At 34.7% G+C, this 21,821-nt stretch overlaps 2 protein-coding genes across 6 annotated transcripts in view; one reads left to right on the top strand and one right to left on the bottom strand.

Annotated features, from left to right (window-relative positions):
- The first annotated feature begins 609 nt into the window (after positions 1-609).
- Positions 610-15,405, top strand: Hsp110 (heat shock protein 70Cb). Of its 3 annotated transcripts, none has more exons than XM_088277648.1 (13): positions 613-884; positions 2,320-2,702; positions 4,540-4,831; positions 6,308-6,510; positions 6,612-6,730; positions 7,132-7,278; positions 7,367-7,484; positions 8,575-8,885; positions 9,576-9,680; positions 11,443-11,652; positions 12,138-12,280; positions 12,706-12,874; positions 13,145-15,405. In XM_088277648.1, the coding sequence occupies exons 1-13, from the start codon at positions 769-771 to the stop codon at positions 13,310-13,312; spliced, it is 2,484 nt and encodes an 827-aa protein (XP_088133774.1). In that variant the 5' UTR covers positions 613-768; the 3' UTR covers positions 13,313-15,405. The 3 variants fall into 3 exon arrangements, with proteins under 3 accessions (XP_088133776.1, XP_088133774.1, XP_088133775.1); XM_088277649.1 differs by having other exon boundaries at positions 614-884; positions 8,575-8,819; positions 9,552-9,680; XM_088277650.1 differs by lacking the exons at positions 12,706-12,874; positions 13,145-15,405 and having other exon boundaries at positions 610-884; positions 12,138-12,284.
- A 1,927-nt stretch (positions 15,406-17,332) lies between these two features.
- UQCR-Q (Ubiquinol-cytochrome c reductase ubiquinone-binding protein) overlaps positions 17,333-21,821 on the bottom strand; it is a 13,189-nt gene continuing 8,700 nt past the window's right edge. For 2 of the 3 annotated variants that reach the window (XM_088277653.1, XM_088277652.1), the window contains exons 2-4: positions 20,797-20,821; positions 20,457-20,615; positions 17,333-17,546 (exon numbers count right to left, since the gene is read on the bottom strand). In XM_088277653.1, coding sequence (XP_088133779.1) covers positions 17,452-17,546; positions 20,457-20,610 — 249 coding nt within the window. In that variant the 5' untranslated portion in view covers positions 20,611-20,615; positions 20,797-20,821 and the 3' untranslated portion in view covers positions 17,333-17,451. Of the gene's footprint in view, positions 17,547-20,456; positions 20,616-20,698; positions 20,822-21,821 lie in introns of those variants that run through there. The other variant, XM_088277654.1, reaches the window with a different exon arrangement.

Below are 21,821 nucleotides of genomic sequence, written 5' to 3'. Positions count from 1 at the left end.
AGATTTTTATTTGCCAAAACTGATTTTAGTGCACCATTCACTGTGATTTGCTAACATTCATCAATAAATCACTTGAATAAATCAATAAATCCTTGCACACATTTTACAATTTTGTCACCAACGTTTGCAGGTCTTCTCTGCTATCGGCAAGAAGAACAGCGTCGTCAGCATATAAAAAGAAACAAACGGTCAAATTATTCATTTTAGCTCCAACATTTAAACCTTTCAGCTCTTTCATGCAATTATCCATGTATAGATTAAACAGCCAAGGCGACACTACATATCCCTGTTTGACACCTTAAGATATATCAAACCAGGATGAAAATTAGCCATTTACCTTAATGCATGCAGTGCTATCCTCGTTTAAGGATGCTATGCCTTGGATGAGTTTACTGCTTAATCCATACTCAGAAAATTCCATAACTTTATTCTATCAACTTGGTCATACGCTTTTTGCAAATCCTATGAATAAACAGTGTAAATCTTATCCAGTGGATATCTGATATCCTACGTTTTATGTGGCTGGTCGTAAATACAAATGTTCATGTGAATGGTCACTTTTACAATTTTTGAGGATTGTCTATGCTTTACCTACCTACTCGAAATTTCGACAGTGCCAGTATACGGGGATACGGCGGTTCTAGAAACTTCCTTTTAAGGTCTTTCATTCGCCGGTAAGCCGATTGCACTGCTCTTGGTCATTCCGATTTTATTTTGTAACAGTTGCTAAACGCGTTTTATCGTAGAGATTTTGAGAAAAACATCATAATGGCTGCTATGTCCGTCATTGGAATCGATTTCGGAAATGATTCGTGTTATGTTGCTGTCGCCAAAGCTGGAGGCATTGAAACAATTGCAAATGACTATAGTTTGCGCGGAACTCCGTAAGTACATGTGTTTTAGTTTTTACATCAAAGATTTCTAACTTTAATTCTTTCTAAGTGATACATTTTTTAATGTGACACGCCAGTTTCGAGTCCTCGTGTTCAGGAAACATGTCATATTGTGACGGATAAACCTCACGAAAATTAAGATTTTTCCAGACCTTTTTGACAGCTATGAAACTAAACGTTCCCGATTTTTTTCGTTTATTGATTCAATTGTAAATATAATTATTTCGTGAATAAAAGATAAATATCTATTCATTTAGTTAATAATCCTTTTTTTCGATCCTTGCCATGTTTTTTGTGTATCTAGTCTTAGTTTGTTTAAAAAAAACTTGAATTCCGTCCAGAAAAATCATTCTCTAATCTAAATATATTTATTTGCAGAATGATGTGATTAAATAAGTTGATGAAACATACGTTTTTTTATTACATTATTTTAAATCGGGTTTAATTTAGAAAATAATAATATAACATTTATTTCATCCTTAAATATAAACAAAATTGAATAAATCAATGTTTGATTCCCGGAAGGGTTTCTTCAGTACAGTAGTAGCGTTTGTTTTCTGTGGAGTTTTCGATTTCTTTTTTATGATACTTAGATGCACTATGATTGTACATTTGATTTATAAGAAGAAAGTTCATGAAAAATGTGAATTATCTACTCTACAAAATAATGGAATAATCTAGAAAATAGTGGAATGTCTAGTCCATATGACAGAACAATCTAGAAAAATGTTGTATACTTCTAGAATAGCAGTTTAAATAATTTTGTAAATAATCTGGTAAATGGTGAAAATATAAGAATATAAAAAAAAAGATGTTTGTTTTTACCTATAATTTACACTTTTAACCAATTATCGTTAGTAATTGTCTGATGTGCATTATGTGTTTGAGTAATGGACCATTGCATTGACCATTACTGTGAAGCCCTTGGACTGTGTTAAAAAGATGACTAGCAAATAATAATAAAGTCCATGGTTAGCAAATGATAATTAGTCAAGTTTACTATACACTATACAATAGTAATTTCAGTGAGGAGATCTTGTGAGAATGACTATAAAGCTAAGAAATTTCTACAAAACCTGATATAAATAGTAGGGTCTTTTAACAAAGTGGGAATATTGTTTTGACGGCATTGAATATTCAAAGTGTATTTGTGCGATTATGACAAATGTTTGAAAGAAATGTTTTCATTTCATTATTATATATTAAATCTAAGAGCTAGGCAATGTCGATTCTCAACTGGTCAATCCATCTCTTTGGTGGTCTGCCCGGGGGTTGTCTATCTAGGGGTTGGCCGTGCAGTGCGATGTGGGGGAGTCTGGATGGTTCCATTCTCCTTACATGCGCATACCATTGTCTTTTTCTTTGCCTTCCCCACCTAACAACATCTTTGATCTCACACATTTCTCTTATTGATTGATTATTTCAGAACATGCGTGGCATTCTCACAGAAGACGAGGATTCTCGGTGTCGCGGCGAAAAATCAGATGGTCACAAACATGAAAAACACAGTAACGGGCTTCAAGAGGCTGCTTGGCAGAAAGTTCAACGACCCGCACGTCCAGCAGGAGCTGCGCCACATGCCCTTCCGCGTGGAGGAGCGGGCGGACGGGGGCGTCGGCGTGCGCGTGCACTACATGGACAAGGAGAACGTGTACTCGCCCGAGCAGCTCACCGCCATGCTGTTCACCAAGCTCAAGGAGACCTCGGCGGCCGCGCTGCAGACGCAGGTCAACGACTGCGTCATCTCCGTCCCCTCCTACTTCACCAACAATGAGAGGAAGGCGCTCCTCGACGCCGCCTCTATTGCAGGTATGAATACGGTCTATTATTCTCAACCTGGTAGAGCTGGTAGAACTCTATATCAAAATTCAGCTATATCTTGATCATAAATTATGTCAAGGCAATATCATTAGTTTAATAGATTAACATAAATAAAAATTTCATTCACTGATTTGGCAGTCATTTATCGGCAGTGGTAATATCTATCCGTTTTCGATTCAAGTTTTACTCGGTAAATACCACTATTTCTTAAAATCCATTGTGACATGTTCCGATACATTCCACAGCATTTTAAACACCGTATTTCAGAATAGATTTAATAAAAGATCACAATACACTTTAAGAAATAGCAGTATTTACCAAGGAAAACTGAAATTAAAAATAAATAAATGAATTGTGTTTTATCTTTTTTCAGCTCTTATTTATTAAGTTGCCGAATAATAAAAGTAGCTAGCTGTTTTACATTTTCATATTGAAAAGAAATAAATATGTAATTAAATAGGTGCACTATAATAGAATAGAGTATCTAGTCCACCCCTTAGTATAGAGGTTTGTTAGGGCATAGTGCCATAGGTCCCTCGTTGGATTCCCAGGGGAGTCAAAATTATTATAACAGAGTTTTCACTTTTATATGTAAATATTTATTATTTGCAATTCATATACTCCACGATCAACTCCACATTGTGTCTATCTGATTCAGTGCCTTATGCACTATTGGGTGCGGAAAAGGGTTTGAAGAAAAATAAAATATTTAATGCTGTTTTCTTTAAAATACATTTTCAAGAAAAGCTTCCCAATTAGGGGATACTCTTTATTGGTTACATTTAGAATGAAACGCTTCCATGCTCTTATTGAAGGAATCATTCCATGTCAAGTAATAAGTAATATTCTAAAAAAACCATTGTATTTTATTTATTAAAAGTATTTTTATATATTGTTTAGTTATAGTCAAAATATAATATAATTAAAATGTAACTTTGTTATAAAATCACTATAAATATTTTATTATGACTTAATTATAATGTCTACCGGTTTCAAAGCTAACCGCTTCTTTATCAAGATTGATTAATACTATTATTATTAGAATTAATCAGTCTTGATTAAGAAGCGGTTAGCTTCGAAACCGGTAGACATCATAATTAAGTTATAATAAAATATTTATAGTGATAACCAAGTTACATTTTAATTATAGAATCGAAAATCACAAAGTTAGTGCTTCAAATAAAAATTATAAAATATAATAACCCTGAATATTGCAAAGTTTGTTTTTAATCTTCTTGTGTATTGTATTATATACTTGAAATATGATATACATATTTAAGGTTGTCCTTTACATCTTTTCCATTGTTTTTCAGACAAAAGGAAAGGATTGAAAGTAACATTCATTCTACAATGCGATATCAACTCTCAGAGAGTAGATATTGAATTCTCATTCTTTCTTTGATTTTTTAGAAAAACGGAAATCTTTTGGTGAAATCTTTTAAGTTATTATCCAAATATGTATGTTTTTAATGGTAAATTTACATATCCCCTATACCACCAATACCAGTTATTTTGTTTGTTATTACATTCTACTTCATTAATTGAATGTTATGTCGATTATAATTTGCCTCACTAAAATGCTGTTGTCCTGTATGGATGACTATATTACATATAATTCCTTCTTTCCTGACTTTGAAATGAGGCCGGCGCGGTAGATAAAAATACCCTTCCCATCAAGATAACACTGCGTTTATATGACACAGTGCCCTATGCACCATTTGGGTGCGGATAAGGGTTTTATATTATATTATATATAAATTAAAATAGAGTTCTACATCAAATCAATAAATAAAAAAATGGGTTAATTAGACTTTTGAATTTGCAGGTCTCAATGTGTTACGACTGATGAATGAGACTACGGCGACATCGCTCGCGTACGGCATATACAAGCAGGACCTGCCGGCGCCCGAGGAGAAGGCCCGCAACGTGGTGTTTGTGGACGTGGGCTACACCTCCCTGCAGGTGTGGGCGTGCGCCTTCCACCGCGGCAAGCTGCGCGTGCTGGCCACCGCCTCCGACTGCAACCTCGGCGGGCGCGACATCGACTACGCTCTGGCGCAGTACTTCTGCCAGGACTTCCAGGCCAGGTACAAGATGGACACCAGGAACAACCCCAGGTACGGTGTGCTCAACTTCCCCAATTTGATATACAAATATTTAAATAATATCATTGTGTTCATTTCGTTCAAGTTCTTATTAAAATAATAGTTACTTTTGCACTTGAGTTTTTTGGTTTTCACCGCCAATTCAATCGAATTCATAACTTGTTACTATTCATTGTACTCATATGATTCTGGTTATATTATATCGAAAAGTAAAAACAAATTAAACAAATATCGAAAAATCAGACTTTATTTTCTTGTCCCCGTAGTGGCGGAACTTAAGTAATAATGCAAACCATGGATCTCGCCTTTATGGCGGCGCTTGAGTGCTAAGGGTTAATAACTTGTGTTGCATTTTTAGTTTAATTTGTCGCCTGCTTTTCGATATATATTATATTAATTTACCAATTTTATAGCAACTTTTGTTTAGACATGTTGATTAAAAAAATTATCTATCGGCATTGAAATGTTTTAAAGAAAAAGAGGTAATTTAATATAATGATAGATGGGCAGCAAATTTATGAAAAATTGCAGTAATTTTTTCCCCTCCCCCACAATTTTTTTTTATTAAAATTAATCTATTTGCATTTATTTGCTTACATAATTAATTACTGTACTGGAACTGCATTTTATATAAGAATAAAACAATAACTAAATGGTTATTTCCACTCTTTATTTTATTTAACCTTTTAACCGCGTTCACTTTGTTCCTGAGAGACGCCCATGCGCCGCGGTATTTCGCCGTTTTTTAAATGATTACTTTTATCATGTATTTAATTAAGAAACAATTTCTTTTCCTAAACAAAAACGTTCAATGGGATTCATTGTGCCTTTTTGGTACTCTATAATACACTCCTGTTACATTATTCTTGAAATATATCGTAATATAAACAAATAAGATCGTAAGATAAATAAATCAAAGCACGCATCGTGTGTCACTCTTACCCACTGGCGATGCGTAGCGTCGAGAGTGAGACAGATATAGGGCATGATTATGGCGCGGACTAATTACCGACAGCAAGAAAAATCAGGGATCTGTTCTTTTATTTATCCTTGTGATGTTACAAATTATTAGTCAGATATTTCAACAGATGTCATAAGGCCAAGGATTGACGTATTATTTTATCCAAAGTTCCACACCATGAAAAAATCCCTCCAAGTTGAACTGAGGTTCGAAACTTGGAGTAAAGTAAAAACACAAACGGTTATGTCAGCCGCGTACGGGGAATTTTTTGTGAAAACACATACGGTTATGCGAGCCGCGTGGATCCGGTTAATCAGTGACCGCGTTTCATTGTCACTGACATCATCAGACTGAAAACTCACTAACGGATAGGTTAAAATGTTGAAAAATGAATCACTTCTCTCATATTTTTCTTATTCTTTATTAGTTAAAGATACCAGATCTAAACAGTGGACATTGCCAAGTATGATTTATTTAGAGATAAGTTTGGTTCTTACAGTACTCTAACATTTGATGTGATATTTCAGGGCTTACTTGAGGCTTCTGCAGGAAGTTGAGAGGATCAAGAAACAGATGTCAGCCAACAGCACCAAGCTGCCTCTCAACATTGAGTGCTTTATAGATGAGAAGGATGTCACGGGGGAGATGCAGCGTAGTCTCATGGAGTCCTTGTGCACGGACTTGTTCCAGAGGGTAGAAAGATGCCTCCGCAATTGCCTACAACAGTCAAGTTAGTACATAGCTAGAAAAAATATTGATTTTGAGGGCTTGAGGTTAATTTTACTGGGTACTTATTTTAATTATCATTAAAATTATACCCTTCTTTTATAGAATTACGTTCTGATGATGTTCACTCAGTGGAAATTGTTGGTGGTTCATCGCGTATTCCAGCTATCAAAGGTTTAATAGAAAATGTGTTTGGAAAGTCTCCATCGACAACATTAAATCAGGTGAGCCTAATTATTTTCAAATTTATTATTTTATTTAAGCCGCTTATTGCATTAAAAAAATATTTCAGCAACCTTAATTACTGGTTAACAGATTACTTAAATTTTAGCTCAGTAATTACAGTAATACCCGTTCGCCTCCGTAGTGTAATGGTCTACCATTACTCGGCTACCGTTCTGGAGGTCCCGGGGTCAAATGAATACAAGTGATTTTTTCACTTAAATATTTATTCAATATAACCTTGGACTGGTATCTGAAGTGGAGGGCTGATCACCTGATTCATGTTTTAACAATCAAGATAATATTATGTTTATGCCCTTTGTACCACTGGGGTGCGGATAAGGGTTCGAAGAAGACATACAGTTAGCAAATTCCAAGTATTAAAATGATGATTTTTTTGCAGGATGAAGCGGTTGCCCGCGGTGCAGCTCTGCAATGCGCCATCTTGTCGCCCGCCGTACGGGTGCGTGACTTCTCTGTCACAGACGTGCAGCCGTACGCCGTGCGATTGTGTTGGGACGCCGACACCAGGGAAGATGGTGAAATGGAGGTACAACCGACTTGCAATCCATCCATACTCTTCCGAGCTTTCTACTTTTCACGGGATATACAAAGCTGACGAGTGCTGTCTGTTTCAGGTGTTCCCGGCTAATCACGCTGCCCCATTCTCTAAGTTATTGACATTCTACCGCAAAGAGCCTTTCTGCATTAGCGCCTATTATTCAGAGCACATACCTTACCCGGAGCCTTTAATCGGTATGTAATAACAATAATTTAAAACATTTGACACGTTAACTTAAAATCTAATACACTTAAAAAAAAAAACAGTACGCTGCATCATTCACAGTACGTATTTCAATGTATTTAAAAATATAAGGTACGTAAAATTACTTAATCTAGTTGAAAATAAGTGCTTTTTTTTTTGCAAGTTACTGGTGTGAGGGCTTTAATATTATATTACAAATATGAATACTTGTGGAACTATTCAATGCTACTTTATTAAGTACAACAATAGATCTGTCTATCGAAAAAGCTATTTAGGACATTGACCCTGCCTAACTTCTACCCAATTCATGACAGGAGGTGCTGTAGTCAGGTAGTGCTTGGCAGACGCCATCTTCTATTGTAACATTGCAAATGTTTTTGCAATGTTACAATAGAAGATGTAAATGTTAAAAAAATGTCATACCCACATTTACATATTATTATCTTGAAGTTGTATCACCGACTTTTTAGCTTAATTTAGCATTTGCCGGTGCAACAGCCACATGACTAGATATGTGGCCAATAAACAAGCTTAAGTTGCGGAGGTGTGCCCACATTTTAAGAATAAAATAATAATAAGTGAATGTTAAAATGGAGTAAGCCATTTTTGCGAGTAAACACCCTATCTGGTGTTGTAACATATCGCTCACTCCTTTCAAGAACGTCATAAATCAAAAAACTTGATTTTTCAGGAAAACGTTTTTAAAGTTTAAAAATATAATACAATGTATAAAAAGTAAATATCAAGCCGCTTATTGAACTTTTTACTGTGCAACAGATCTTTTTAGGTAAAACTTTTTAGGTTTTTTCTCCATTTTGAAGAAAAGGTATTGTTTAATTATTCCAAAATGATTAAACAATACCTTTTCTTCTAAATGCAAAAACAACACTTTCTGCCCTGTAGCGGGTAAATATTAAGTTAAAAATATGCCTCTTTTGCTGGGATGTAGTACATTTCCTGGGCATTCTGAAAATATGCACAACTGAAAATTGTCGATTTTTGATTTATGACGTTCTTGAAAGGAGTGAGCGATATGTTGGAAAGCGTAGTCGGGATAGCTGATTTGGCAAATGTTTTCAGGAAAATGGATCATTAACGATATAACCCCGACGGCGGAAGGTGAATCGCAAAAGTTAAAGATCAAAGTGCGCGTGAACTTGCACGGCATAGTGATGGTGGCCAGTGCCACTCTGCTGGAGAAGAAGGAGGCGGCGGAGGGGGCCGCGGAGGGGGCCGGGGCGGCGGAGGGGGCCGAGGGGGCGCCGGACCAGCCCATGGACAACGGGGCCGACCAGGTCAATGGGGCGGCGGACCAAGGCACCGAGGTGAGCAACCCCGCTTCGCCTGAAAAACAATCGTGGACACAGAAAGTTGCGCAATGGTTTTCATCGGTACGTCCCATACTTATCCACCAGTGACCGCTACGCCCGCCAAACATACACACTTTTACTTTTCTTTTTCCTTTTAGTTTCGTTTCCCACCTTTGTTTCGCTTTTAGTTATGTCGCCGCCGCATGCCACCACCGGCCTTGTCTTGTGTTCCTCCTTAGTGTCTCACTTTATTCCTTTTTTGTTGCGATATTTAATCCAGATTCATTTGGCAAAATCAACTTTTCAATTGTGTATGACACGAACGGTTCAGAATAGTAGTGGCTCCAGGTTGGACTCCCCACTATGCTGTAATTTGATTCTTACTTTCGAATGTCGAGCTTACCAAAAAATAGTATTGAATTAAAATATTTGCATACATATGATAACACAAATATTTCTTTCTCGCATTACGCTTTTCTACTATTCTCGTTCATCTATATTTAGTTGTAAAGTGCAAAATCCATTTGCATCGTTTACCAATCATATAACAACTAACATTTATTTTATAATTCAATTTTGCCAAGTGAATCAAATTATTATATTGTTGATAATTTGGAACTAAGGAATCCCCGCATTTGATTTAGTTTGCTGCATTTTTAGTGTTAATTAGTAAATGTGTGTGTATGTTTGCGGGCAGAGTGGCACTGTCTTATCCTTAAAGATGTCAAGCCTTTGTCACGTTTTCAGGAAATGGTCGACTCCGACAAAAAGGACAAGAAGGGAAAGAAGCAGCTCGTGAAGACCATAGAGCTACCCATCAAAGCTCAGACGGCTGGACTCTCGCACACTGAGCTCAAGAACTATGTCGATGAGGAGGTTTGTAACTTTACTTACTCGCCTTACTGACCTGTCCGGCAGTGTGTGGCGGACATGAACGGCCGCGCTTATAACTCGAGCCCGGAGACATTTATTTCTAAAATGGCACTTTTACTGCTATCTGTTCATTCATTTTTTTTCATTCAAACCCTTATCCGCACCCAATGGTGCATAGGGCACTGCATCATAAAAACACAGTGTTATCTTGATTGTTAACACATGAAGGAAAGGTGATCAGCCCTCCGCTTTAGGTACCAGTCCAGGGTAATATTAAATAAATATTAGAGTGAAAAAAAAATCACGTATATTTATTTGACCCCCCTGGGAATTGAACCCGGGGCCTCCAGAACAGTAGCCGAGCATGCTGACCATTACACTACGGAGGCGGACACTGCTATCTGTAGTTGTACTTAACCCTAAGAGTGCAAACCGTCGATAGATGGACTCTCTATTAATGCGTATAAACTGCGGAGCATCGGAATACCGACTATTACGCAATTTGATTTAGGTATCGCCCTGTACGGACGTGTCTTAGCGCGCGCATGTATAACATTTTTGATAAGTTAATAACATTTATAAATAGCCATTAAAATTTATTTTGCTGTGAATTTAACATTGATTTTTGTATTTTTTTTAAGTAAAAGTTTTTATTTCTACCTACAAAATGTCAAATTCGTCAAGTAGTGATGATGAAAAGCAATTAGCAATTTATGCAAAATATGTGAAAATAAGCTCAGAACTATAAGGGTTAAACTCTAAAACTAGACTTCGGATTATTTTTCTGTTTTACTCATGACATTTTATATATTTGAAATAAAGTTTGTGTAATGTCATCGTAATAACGCTGTTAAAGAAAACTCACAAAATAAAACATCGATAAATTTGATATAAAATATGCTTACTAGTGAAATATTTTTTTTATTTAAGTAAATATTTTGCTTATAGCTTATAGCATTGACTTTGATAAAATAAATATAAAAAGTAAAAAAATTCAATAAAAACAAAAATCACTCCCCAGATACAGTTTTGTCCGTAGAAACTCCCGGACAGGTTAACAATATATTATTGCATGGACAAACACCCAGTACTCTTCAGAACAAGACGTGAGGTGCGGTATTTTTCCGTTCACTCAATATGGATAGATTGTCCGTGCTTTATTGGCAATAAAAACATTTTTGAATTTCCTTCTCTTTTTATCTACTGTCATCAGGCTGATTTTCTATTATCTCACGAAGTAAGTGCATAGACATGTGCATGATGTAATAAAACTTCAAAATATACAGTAGACTTAGAACCTCAAAATTGATTTATTTATTGTTTTAATTATTTTTTTATCAATATGTATATGTGTATGATAAATGCCACTTATTTTCCCACTGACTAGTGCCATTCCTTAATTATTATTACATTTAAATAAAAAATAATAATGGAATGGATATTTTTTACCTCTTTCGTTTTTTTGGTCCCTGAAAATTTTTAAATTGAGGCTTTAGTGGATGAGGTCGTATTTCGACCAATAATGTATGAGATTCTGTATGCTATAGATACAGAAATGTAACCGTAGCAAATTTTTTTATTTGCTACATTTGGTGATTTTTGTCCGAGATGAAATATCAAATGTCAAGCTGAATCAACTCACCTTACGTGCTTTATGATAGTGATAAAAGTGCCAATGAAGAAACATTTTGAATATGCATGTTTGTAATTCATTAATGTGACGTGTTAGGCAAAATGATGTAAAACATGGTGTTAATGTTCCCAGTATGCGATGCAAAGCGCCGACCGTCAGGAGAAGGAGAGGGCCGACGCCCGGAACGCCCTGGAGGAGTACGTGTACGAGGTGAGGAACAACATCGCCGACGGCGGCCCGTTGTTCTCGTTTGTGCACTCGGCGCAGCGCTCCACCTTCACCCGCCAACTGGACGAGATGGTGGACTGGCTCTATGAAGAAGGAGAGGACTGCAACAAGCAGGTGAGCCCCACATTGTAGTAGCGACTACACTATACAGGCTGCACGGATCCTGTTCTTTAATGGCTAGTCTAGATTACATTGGTAAAATTAGATTGGTGTCAATCCTCCCTGCTACAGTCAAGGAGAGACAAATAGGTAGGAAGGGATAGATAGATATAAAATATTACCAGAAGATTTTGTTTGTATTAAATATCGTTTGTAAATCGTTACTTGGTGTTACAAACCCTGGCATTTTATTTTGTGTGTCAAATTTGGTAAATATTAATGGCAACGGTTTATTTATTGTTAACCATATGAAAATAAAAAATTGTAACTAGAAAAATTAGCATTTGTCAATAAAAAAAAGGATTTTACAGTGTATTTTAGAACTAAACCCAGTTTGTTTGGCAATACTTTATTACATATGTTTAACCGTTTTTAGGTGTAGGTAATTTGATGCGTATTGTATACTCGCAATAAATATTAACATTATGAACTATTTTTAGATTTACAATGACAAACTTTCCGAGTTACGGAATCAAGGAGAACCAATTAAGGCACGCCATTACCAATGGGAATGCCGACCGAATGCCTTGGAAGAGTTTGCGATTGCCATTCAACTTTCCCGGAAAGTTGTCGATTTATGCAAGTAAGTTTAAAACCCAATTCACTTTTTTTTGTAAGAGGTGCTATGCACTCACCCGCAATCACTTTATTAATTTTTACTTGCTCACAACTGAAAAAATAATGAATGATAATGGATGGATTTGTAAGCTGTATTTAATTATCTTCTGCTAATTTTGACGCAAGCGTGTAAAAGTGCATATTAATTGTTCTACTTCCACAGAATTTAATGCATTTAAAATGGTCTTTTTATGTACACACATTCCTATTTCTGTAGTTTATTTATTTACAAGGACTCCCTGTTTTTTTTTCTTTTACAGAAAGAGCACAAATATTCATAGAAAAATATCGAAAAGTAATTAAAATATAGTAATCCGACCCATTGTTTTAGTGTTATATTATTGACCGTTTATTTGAGTTTGGAAGGGTTTTAATGATATTTCTTTTCAGACAAGGCGATGCTAAATATTCACATTTAACCGAAGAGGAAGTAAAGAAGTTGACAGAGAAGGTAGATAGTGAAGATAAATGGTTGGAGAAGACCAGACAGACACTTAACTCTGTTCCACTTGACCAGGATCCTCCAATCACAGTAGAAGCCATTAGAGAACAGCACAAGGTATGTACATATTTACACTCTTAGCGAGTCAATTTTTGGAAACTTAAGGATATCTGACTCTAAAATTTGTTGCCACGAGTTTGGTAGATAATTTGCTCAATAATGAAGAGTGACAGGCTCATTCTTTTATAAATTTGGCAAGTATTTTGTAATTTTTTCACGTAATTTTGCAGTTTTGGTGTAACATATATAGGTCGACAACATTGAAATTTGTGAAAATAATTTTAAAGTCATAATGTGTGGAGTGCTACAAGTTGTGTGTTTTTCCAGATGTTCAACTCTGGAGTTCACCCCATTGTGAATAAAGCGAAGCCTAAGGAAAAGACTCCTCCCCCCAGTGGAGATGCGCCCCCGGAGAACGCTCCCCAACAGCCGCAGGAGGCACAGGAGCCGCAGCAGCAGCAGCAGCAACCCGCCGACCAGATGGATGTAGAATAATGCTGCACTTCCTTTAGGCCACTGAATAACATTACTACTTATAACTTAACTAGGCTTCGTATCATCCACCATTTTCTTTTGCCAAATTCAGTTAAATGAACGACACAAAGTCTACTTTAAAGTACTTTGCTGGCATTTACTTTAAGGCACATTTTTTTGCACTTATGTTTTCGTGTTCTCGATGCAAAAGAGTATTCCAAAATTACTTTCATCATTGCATAATAACATCATTTACAAGTTTCATCATTTAGTAAATGCTTTAGTACGTTTTTTTCTTATGGCGCAGGTTAATAGTTTACTCGAATTTCGGTATAATATTAAAATAATGTTATATTATGTAGATAATGAAATGTTTTATATAATACATTCGATGTACTGCGTTTTTATGTATTTTTTACATAAACACATTAATACACACTGTCTTATTTATTTATACAAATGAAGCAGACACCTTTTTTTTGCATTTAGTCCTTATCCACAGATGCATAGAGCACTTCCATCTTTTCTGTATGAAATATTGACAAATTTGTGTTTTGATTTTTTTTGCTTACAAAGATATGTATATTTTTTAATTTCAGGTATATTTTAGTTTACCACTGCTCTATGTATATACATAAAAAAATGTTAAAAACATTTGGCAAATTTTTCAACAGTATGTAGACTTTAGTGTAATTTATCTATTCAGTCAAATCTGTTAATTTAATACTGCAGAATCTCATTTACCGTAATGGATGATGAATAAATTTCCTGAATTTCCCGCTTAATTAGTTGACATAATCTTTTGAGTATAAAAAATGCACTAAAGCTACCATGCTAGTTCTTGAACATGTCGCGCACGGTCATATGTTACAACTCCGTATGTATCAGTCTATGCGTCACGGTTTGTGTATGCACTCACTCACATTGGATCGTCATAAAAAAATGGAATATTTTTAATTTTATAATTATAATACCTAGATTCTTTTAAACACGAAACATCAGCGGTAAATCGAGAATAATTTAATGTTAAATGTGTGAATATTTCTGTTTGCATTTCATGGTGTTTTTGGTTGCTACAATAATGAGAATTTTGTTTGGAAAATATAAATTTAAACTTTTTATTTTCGAATAAGTATAGTGAGAAACAATACAAAAAAAATTGCCAAAAAATTAAATAAAAAATTTCCGCATACATCTAACAATATATTTAAAGCATTTAGCAATTAATATATATTTTTTTTGTAGTGCTTACAAGTGTAGTCACATACTTCTCTGCAAAAAAACTCACAGAAACCAAGATAATTATTATGTAATTTGTATATGTATGTATGAAAAATTCCATCAGTGATCTTTACGATTTCCATATTTTTATTTGATTAAATTTCAAGCGCTTGTGATAATTTAATAGTAATTAAGTATTTTTGTTTGTTGTATGTACATCAGAAACCTGTTTTTTTTATACTATCTAAAAATAAAATAAATTCATTTTATAATTATTTAAAAATACGTTACTTATAGTATTATTCTGAAACTTTTTTTGTTTTTAAAACAAACTGGGTAATAGTACTTTTTGCAAAATGCTCCTAAGGATTTCACCTGACACAAATATAATTTTGCTCATTCAATCAAAACTTTAAACATTGTGATGGCGTATTAGATTTTCAAATAGATATTTTGGAAATGAAATAACTAAGGTTATGTTTAAAGATGATTTAAATGTGTTCAAAAAGGAGCCTAGACTAAGTTTTATTTTTACAGTGTTTGTGTTTTAATGAGCATAATTGAAAGGTGAAATAATCTACTAAAATCCAGTATGAGAATTGAATGTGTGCTTGATCTAAGCGCGTTAATTTTGTTACTTAATAAAAGTAAAACGGATTGCGTAACTTATGCTTGGCAATGCAATTAACGTATTGTCTTAGGAATAATAAATAACTCGGCTTTGTTTTCTGTCACTGCAGTTATAAAATATTGAATGTATATAGTCTGGTTTTAATTTTATCAGGAAATAAATAAAAACCACAATTTTTTACTCTTAATAAAAATTGAATTGACACGATTTATTTATTGGAACACATTTGGCTTTATGTTCAATAAAATATTATATTACCTAATGTTTGTTATTATTATTTTTGAAGTACGCCTCGCTCAGTTCGGCCAGTTGGTCCCGTCGAAATTCCGGACTCTATGAAACCGGATTTTACGAGGAAATAAACTTATGGAAAGAATGGTAACTGTTAAAATGGATTATTAGCACAAAATGCTTGGAAGTGTTATGATGCACTCGATTACATTAGTTGAATTTAATTATCTGAAATGAATTTATTCTAAAATTGCTACATTATTTGTGACCAGAAAAAATAACTGCCAAAACCATGATTCAATGTGTTGACTTAACTTGTTTCATTAATCAAGATGCTATGTAAATAACATATAGGTCAGAGAGAACTTTGAACAGGGTGTCCTTACGAATCCTTCAATCTCTATATTACAGAATTCGAGGTGAGGATACAGACAACTGCGGGCAGGGGATATGCAGTGGAATTAAAAACCAGATGCCAGCATACAAATTGTTTTTAAATTAAAGTTTACAAAGTTTTTAATTATTTAGGTTAAGTTCGTATGTGAATTCGTATGTAAACTCGTATGTAAATTCGTATGTAAACTCGAAATCTAAATTTAAGATATACTTGAAGTCTTAGGGAAAAAAAAACCTGCAATTATTTGAAAAATATTTTGAATAAGCGGGTAAATACATATGTAGCAGATATAGCAGATATAGCTAAATTTTATATTATTACCGACTTCAAATACTTATAAATGGAGCACAGTTTAAAGATTTTACACTCTTTCAAGGCATAACAGATATCACTATAAATAAATCTACAAAAAACCACAACTGACATTTATTTCGATTTTCATTTTTGACTCAATTTGACCGGTTGGTGGCCCAACAATATTCCTGCATGGTAAATCTACATTCATTTCCTTTATTTACAAGAATACACGTATGCACATGTTAAATATATAGGGTCCGCCATCTAAAGTTTTTTTTTTCAACTAGTGCTTATTTCGTGAATGGTAACACTTAGCTCATGTCTGATTTGACAGATAATTAGTTTTATCCTTCCGCTGAGCGAATATGGTTGTGTATACGCTTGAACAACGCTGGGAAATATTGCGACATTCGACTTACAGAAGATGCCGATTTTGCCAAAAAAATCATCTTTTCAGATGAAGCTCATTTTGATCTTGGCGGGTATGTAAACAAGCAAAATTGTCGTATTTGGGGCACTGAAAACCCGCACGCATACATTGAAAAGCCGGTACACCCAAAACGAGTCACTGTTTGGTGCGGATTTTGGTCCAGAGGCATAATTGGGCCATTTTTCTTTGAAAATGAGCAAGGAGTGGCCGTTAGTCAATGGCGATCGTTATCGGGCCATGTTGAACGGATTTTTGTTCACAAAAATTGAAGAGGAGGATATTGGCAACATTTGGTTTCAACAGGACGGCGCTACGTGCCACACAGCCGAAGCTACACTCGATGTTTTGCGCCCCATTTTCAAAAAAAAAATGTTATTTGGCGGACCCTATAACAGTATTTCAAATTATTAATACCATTTTGCATAACTATGCCAAAAATTATTTCATATTCACTCCTGTTCACAATAGATGCATCTTTTTAATGGCGAGACATAATAACTGAAAAGTCAACAATCAAAATAAGCCTTCGTTTTATTTTTAGCGGAAATACGTACAATGAAATCTCAGTAAATGGAATAAATAATTTGAAAAAAATTAATGTCAAAAATATTTTTTCAAATGTTCATCTCTGATATCGTCTTAATATGAAACGAGCTTAGTAAAATATAAATAGATTTAGATGACAAACCTAGACATCTGATGTTTTTGCAGATTCGCAAATTTGGCACTAGATTGATGATACGTGTTGTGGGATGAAAAGCGAGAGAAGAGATATGGGGCCAAGGGAAATAACAATATTTTGGAAAATTTTAGAGAAAACCAATAACACAAATGAATGTTTCTTACTCTGCTTTAATCATATTGATTATTTGAGTGAATAAATTTATATTCAACATAACATGTAATAATTGATAATATACAAATCATAATTTTACTAATTTTTCCTTTGCTATTTACTGGTCATTTTCAAACTCCTTGGGGTCCTTGCGCAGACTGGCCGCATATGTCTTGTTGCACCAGTCGTAGACAGCATACGAGATGATGGCAGCTGAAAAGATAAATTAATATGAAAACATATTTTTTTCAATCGTAACAATCGGCGGATATGTATGAGGAGATGCATGAACGTGGAAGAGGCGAAGAATGTTTGCAAAGACAGAGTAGTGTGGCGTTATATTCTCTCTGCCTACCCCTGCGGAGAAGCGACGTGATGGTTAGCTAGTTAGTTACATATTTTTTTAACCTCTCCTTGCCTCCTATGACCATGGGGGTCGTAAAATACCACGTCAGATAGCATGCGGCCCCAGATAGGCAACAGGCGCCGTGGTGTAGTTGGATAGACGCTCGACTGCGAAACTGGTGTTGCAAGTTTGATTCCCGCCAATTGCAAAATAAATTCGAGAAAGATTTATCTTCAATTAGTGTGGGTGTTTGTGATGTATTTTTTACATTTGCCTTCCCTATTCTTACTATCCTACTTGCAGACAAGCCTCTCAAAAGGCTTTGTGGGATATTCCTTAACCCTTTCCACTCTGACCATTTTTTCTCATAACTGATCAGCTACTCTGATCAAAAAAATGCGACGTTTTTCTACCATTAAAATAAATATTTTGGCTCCCTAATTTTGAGACACTGGCAATTCATATGACCATGTTAATTAAGATTAACTGTATTTATCTGAAATATTTTTTGGTAGAATATACTTGGGTGATAGAGAAATCAGTGATTAAAGTTATACCTGCGCCGGGCCAGACATTGTGGCCCACGGAGCTGCCTACTAGAATCATACGGGCCAGAATGTCAGGCCTACAAGGAGTGGTAAGAGTTAAAAAAAGGGGTGTAGTGATTATTTCTCAAATATTTCCAGATTACGTCGGGATTTGAACTATCAACGCCATCTATTGATGATAACGCAAATTTAAATTGTTTATCAGCTAGTTACACGTTTTTCCGACCGAAAAAACAATGTTTTAAAATATGATTAATATCTTACTACTCGAGAGGCTAATTGACCCCTTTTCGCATTCAGCGCGTAGGACTCCTCATTGGGTTGATGGGGTATTAACTAAAGCTACTTATCTTCTGGATTTTATCACCAGATAGGAACGGCGTGGTGTTGACTCGGAAGGGGGATCAGTCGGAGTGGAATGAATTTGATGAAATACAAATAAAGTGAGTGAAGGAACTCTAGGTTAACTATGTCACTGCTAAATGTTGCATAATCACACTCGTACCAAGCTTGTGAAAGCTCCTGCAGAGGTGTATGAGAAAAGATGAGATGACTAAAATTATAAGATTGTATTAAGTAGAAATGTATAGCAATTGTATAAAATAATGTAATTATATTTTATAAATAAAAACAAAAAAATTTGATCATCAATTACTTGAAGATTTTTGGAAACAGGAATGGAACGTATTTGATGCAATACTGATAAAGAAATTGAAGGTCATTGTTATCGAAATAAAATGGAGAAAGAATAGTAGTATAATTTATATTTGAAGCACTAACTTTGTGATTTTTTACCTACTATTCTTTTTATAATTAAAATGTAACTTTGTTTTAAAATCCCTATAAATATTTTATTATAACTTAATTATAATGCCTACCGGTTTCGAAGGTAACCGCTTCTTTATCAAGACTGATTAATAATAATTAATCAGTCTTGATAAAGAAGCAGTTAGCTTCGAAACCGGTAGACATTATAATTAAGTTATAATAAAATATTTATAATAAAAAAAATAATAAAACCCCTATCCGCACCCCAATGCATAGGGCACTGCTTCATATAAACGCAGTGTTATCTCGATCGTTTACACATGAAGGAAAGGTGATCAGCCCTCCGCTTCACGTACCAGTCCAGGGTAATATTGTATAAATATTACAGTGAAAAAATCACTTATATTTAGTTGAACCCCCATGGGAATCTTTCTCGTCGGGACCTCCAAAACGGTAGCCGAGAATGCTGACCATTACACTACGGAGGCGGACAAAATATTTATAGTGATTTTAAAACAACGTTACATTTTAATTATAAAAAGATAATAGGTATAGGAAAGAAAGCATAGCAGTAATGGCTAAGGCACTCAGAGTTACATACACATCCAAGCTTATGTAATGTATACACAAAGTTGAGTACCTTAAAAAGTCACATATTACATAAGAGACACAGTTTAAATCATATTCCTTAGGCTTCTACTAAAAATTTAAGTTTTGTACTGACATTTCTTGGAAGAACTGCATCTTACATAATAGAATAACTATATTTTGACCAGTCACCGGGTTTCGTGGTTTACAATCACCAGTCTGATGATGTCGGTAACGACAAAACCTGGTCACTGGTAAAATAAAATTGATTAATAAAAGACTAAATAGTTGTTTTATTATACTCTATTATAAAGGCTATGCTGTGCTGTTTTTTTTCTGAATAAATTGCACATGATTGTTTTTAACCTTAGAATACCGAACTATACTAAAAATTACAACAGAAAAATTATGATTCACGGAAAAACAATATTCACGTCATTCCTGCGTCCTCTGCTTTGCAGTACCGTCCTAATGTAGCATTATTTTTTTCATTATTACGTGATCTCTTCAACCCAAATAATGTTACTATAACTTGTAAAATAATAAAAGTCTTTTATTGCCTTAATTATTCCCGTTTTATTTCTTTGTTGTATTTTTTACAAATGTTTTGTAACAACGTCACTCGTTCCTACGTTTTACGTAGTTTAGTTATCTAGGGTTAAGTTACAATTTGACAAGTTAATAAAATCAACAGATAAAGGTTACTTATTCATAATGTCATCAGTTCTAGATTGATCTTCGGCTAGGCAAAGAAAATAACTCATATATATGATAACTCAATATCAATATATTGCATTATCCTAACCCAAATACATACAACGAAAAAAAGAAATAAAATACAAATTGATTTAATAATCACTAGTTAATACTTACGTGGTGCAATGTAAAACACATTGGAGCGGAATCTTCTAAAAACATTTGGAAGGGAGTGCGACAAGTACCCGGTGAAAGCCTTTTGCTCATGTGGTGACAATTTGAAGAAAATTACCCCACGAATCTTTGACAACTCTCCGAAGTGAAGACCCATTTTGTCTGTAAAATCGTTAGAAAATATTAATCACAAAGATTATGTAAGACCAAATATAAAATTCGCATGATTGAAAAGAGAAAAATACCCAAATGACAGGTTCAGAAAAATATTAAGATTACACGAGGCTCGATAATCTATTTTCGATGGGCAAATATAAAAACAAATCCGAGAATAAAAACTCACCAAACGAAGAAATACGGAGAACCACCACAGACTAACTATTTATATAAAGACCGCCAACTACCTCGATTTTTTATGGCTGGAAGTGATATTCGCTAGCGGCCGGAAGTGACGTAAACGGCTACTAGTACTAAACTCCCGGCTGGGCGTGACTTCGCCGCGGCTGGGCGTGACTTCGCCGCGGCTGAATGTCGAATCCACCCGCCGAAATATTTATCATTAATTTTTCAGGTTAAATGGTATTGATATTGAAATTTGTTGTATTACATATTTTCAAAATTATAATATTAATATTACAAAGAAGATATTTCACTATCTAAATTTATTTATTTCAGTGTAAACAAAAATAGAAAGGTCACGGCTAAAACGCGACATTTATAAAAAGAGTTTAGGCGTTTAGTTGAGTTCAAAAGTTCAGTTTAATAATGGTTACTCAACTCAGCCGTACAACGGTAAATGGTAATGGTAATTTTTTTGACTTACTATAATATATATAAAATTCCAGAAAACACAATATTTTAAAAGGACAGAAGGAGTGTCCACCACTTCCTGAAGTTATGTTTCTTATCGGGGGTGCCAGCGCCCCTTTCTGGACGTTTTGGAAGTCTGGCTAGGCGTTTTTAAAATTTTCGCATTTGGGGGGTGCTGCAGAAGGGAGCGGGAGGTTCAAGGGAACGTTGTGTCAATAAAGAAAAACTACACTTTCATACGCAAAATTTAACTTTAACTTTGGCATAATACTCAATATTATCAAGTTCTTCATATAAAACAAGGGCCCATTAAAAAAGACATATAGTATCATAGCCACATTAATGCCCTTATCGAAGATATGATAATACGGTTCAAAGACTAACAGGAACTTTTGATATCAGCTTGGTTAATCAATCCATTTTTATCAGACGTAGAAAGTGTTAGTCCAAATTTAAAAGAGTAATTTATTGATCTGCAAAATGACTGTGAAGCCAAAATAATATGTAATCAATGTGTTTATATTAATTTTTGGATACGTTTTCGTCATCAATACCTAA

The sequence above is a fragment of the Brachycentrus maculatus genome, unplaced genomic scaffold, assembly GCF_059751285.1.
Source record: "Brachycentrus maculatus isolate JH-2025_06_01 unplaced genomic scaffold, ASM5975128v1 h1tg000049l, whole genome shotgun sequence".
In the NCBI taxonomy this organism is placed as follows: Eukaryota; Metazoa; Arthropoda; class Insecta; order Trichoptera; family Brachycentridae; genus Brachycentrus; species Brachycentrus maculatus.
This window is presented reverse-complemented; position numbering and strand designations above follow the sequence as displayed.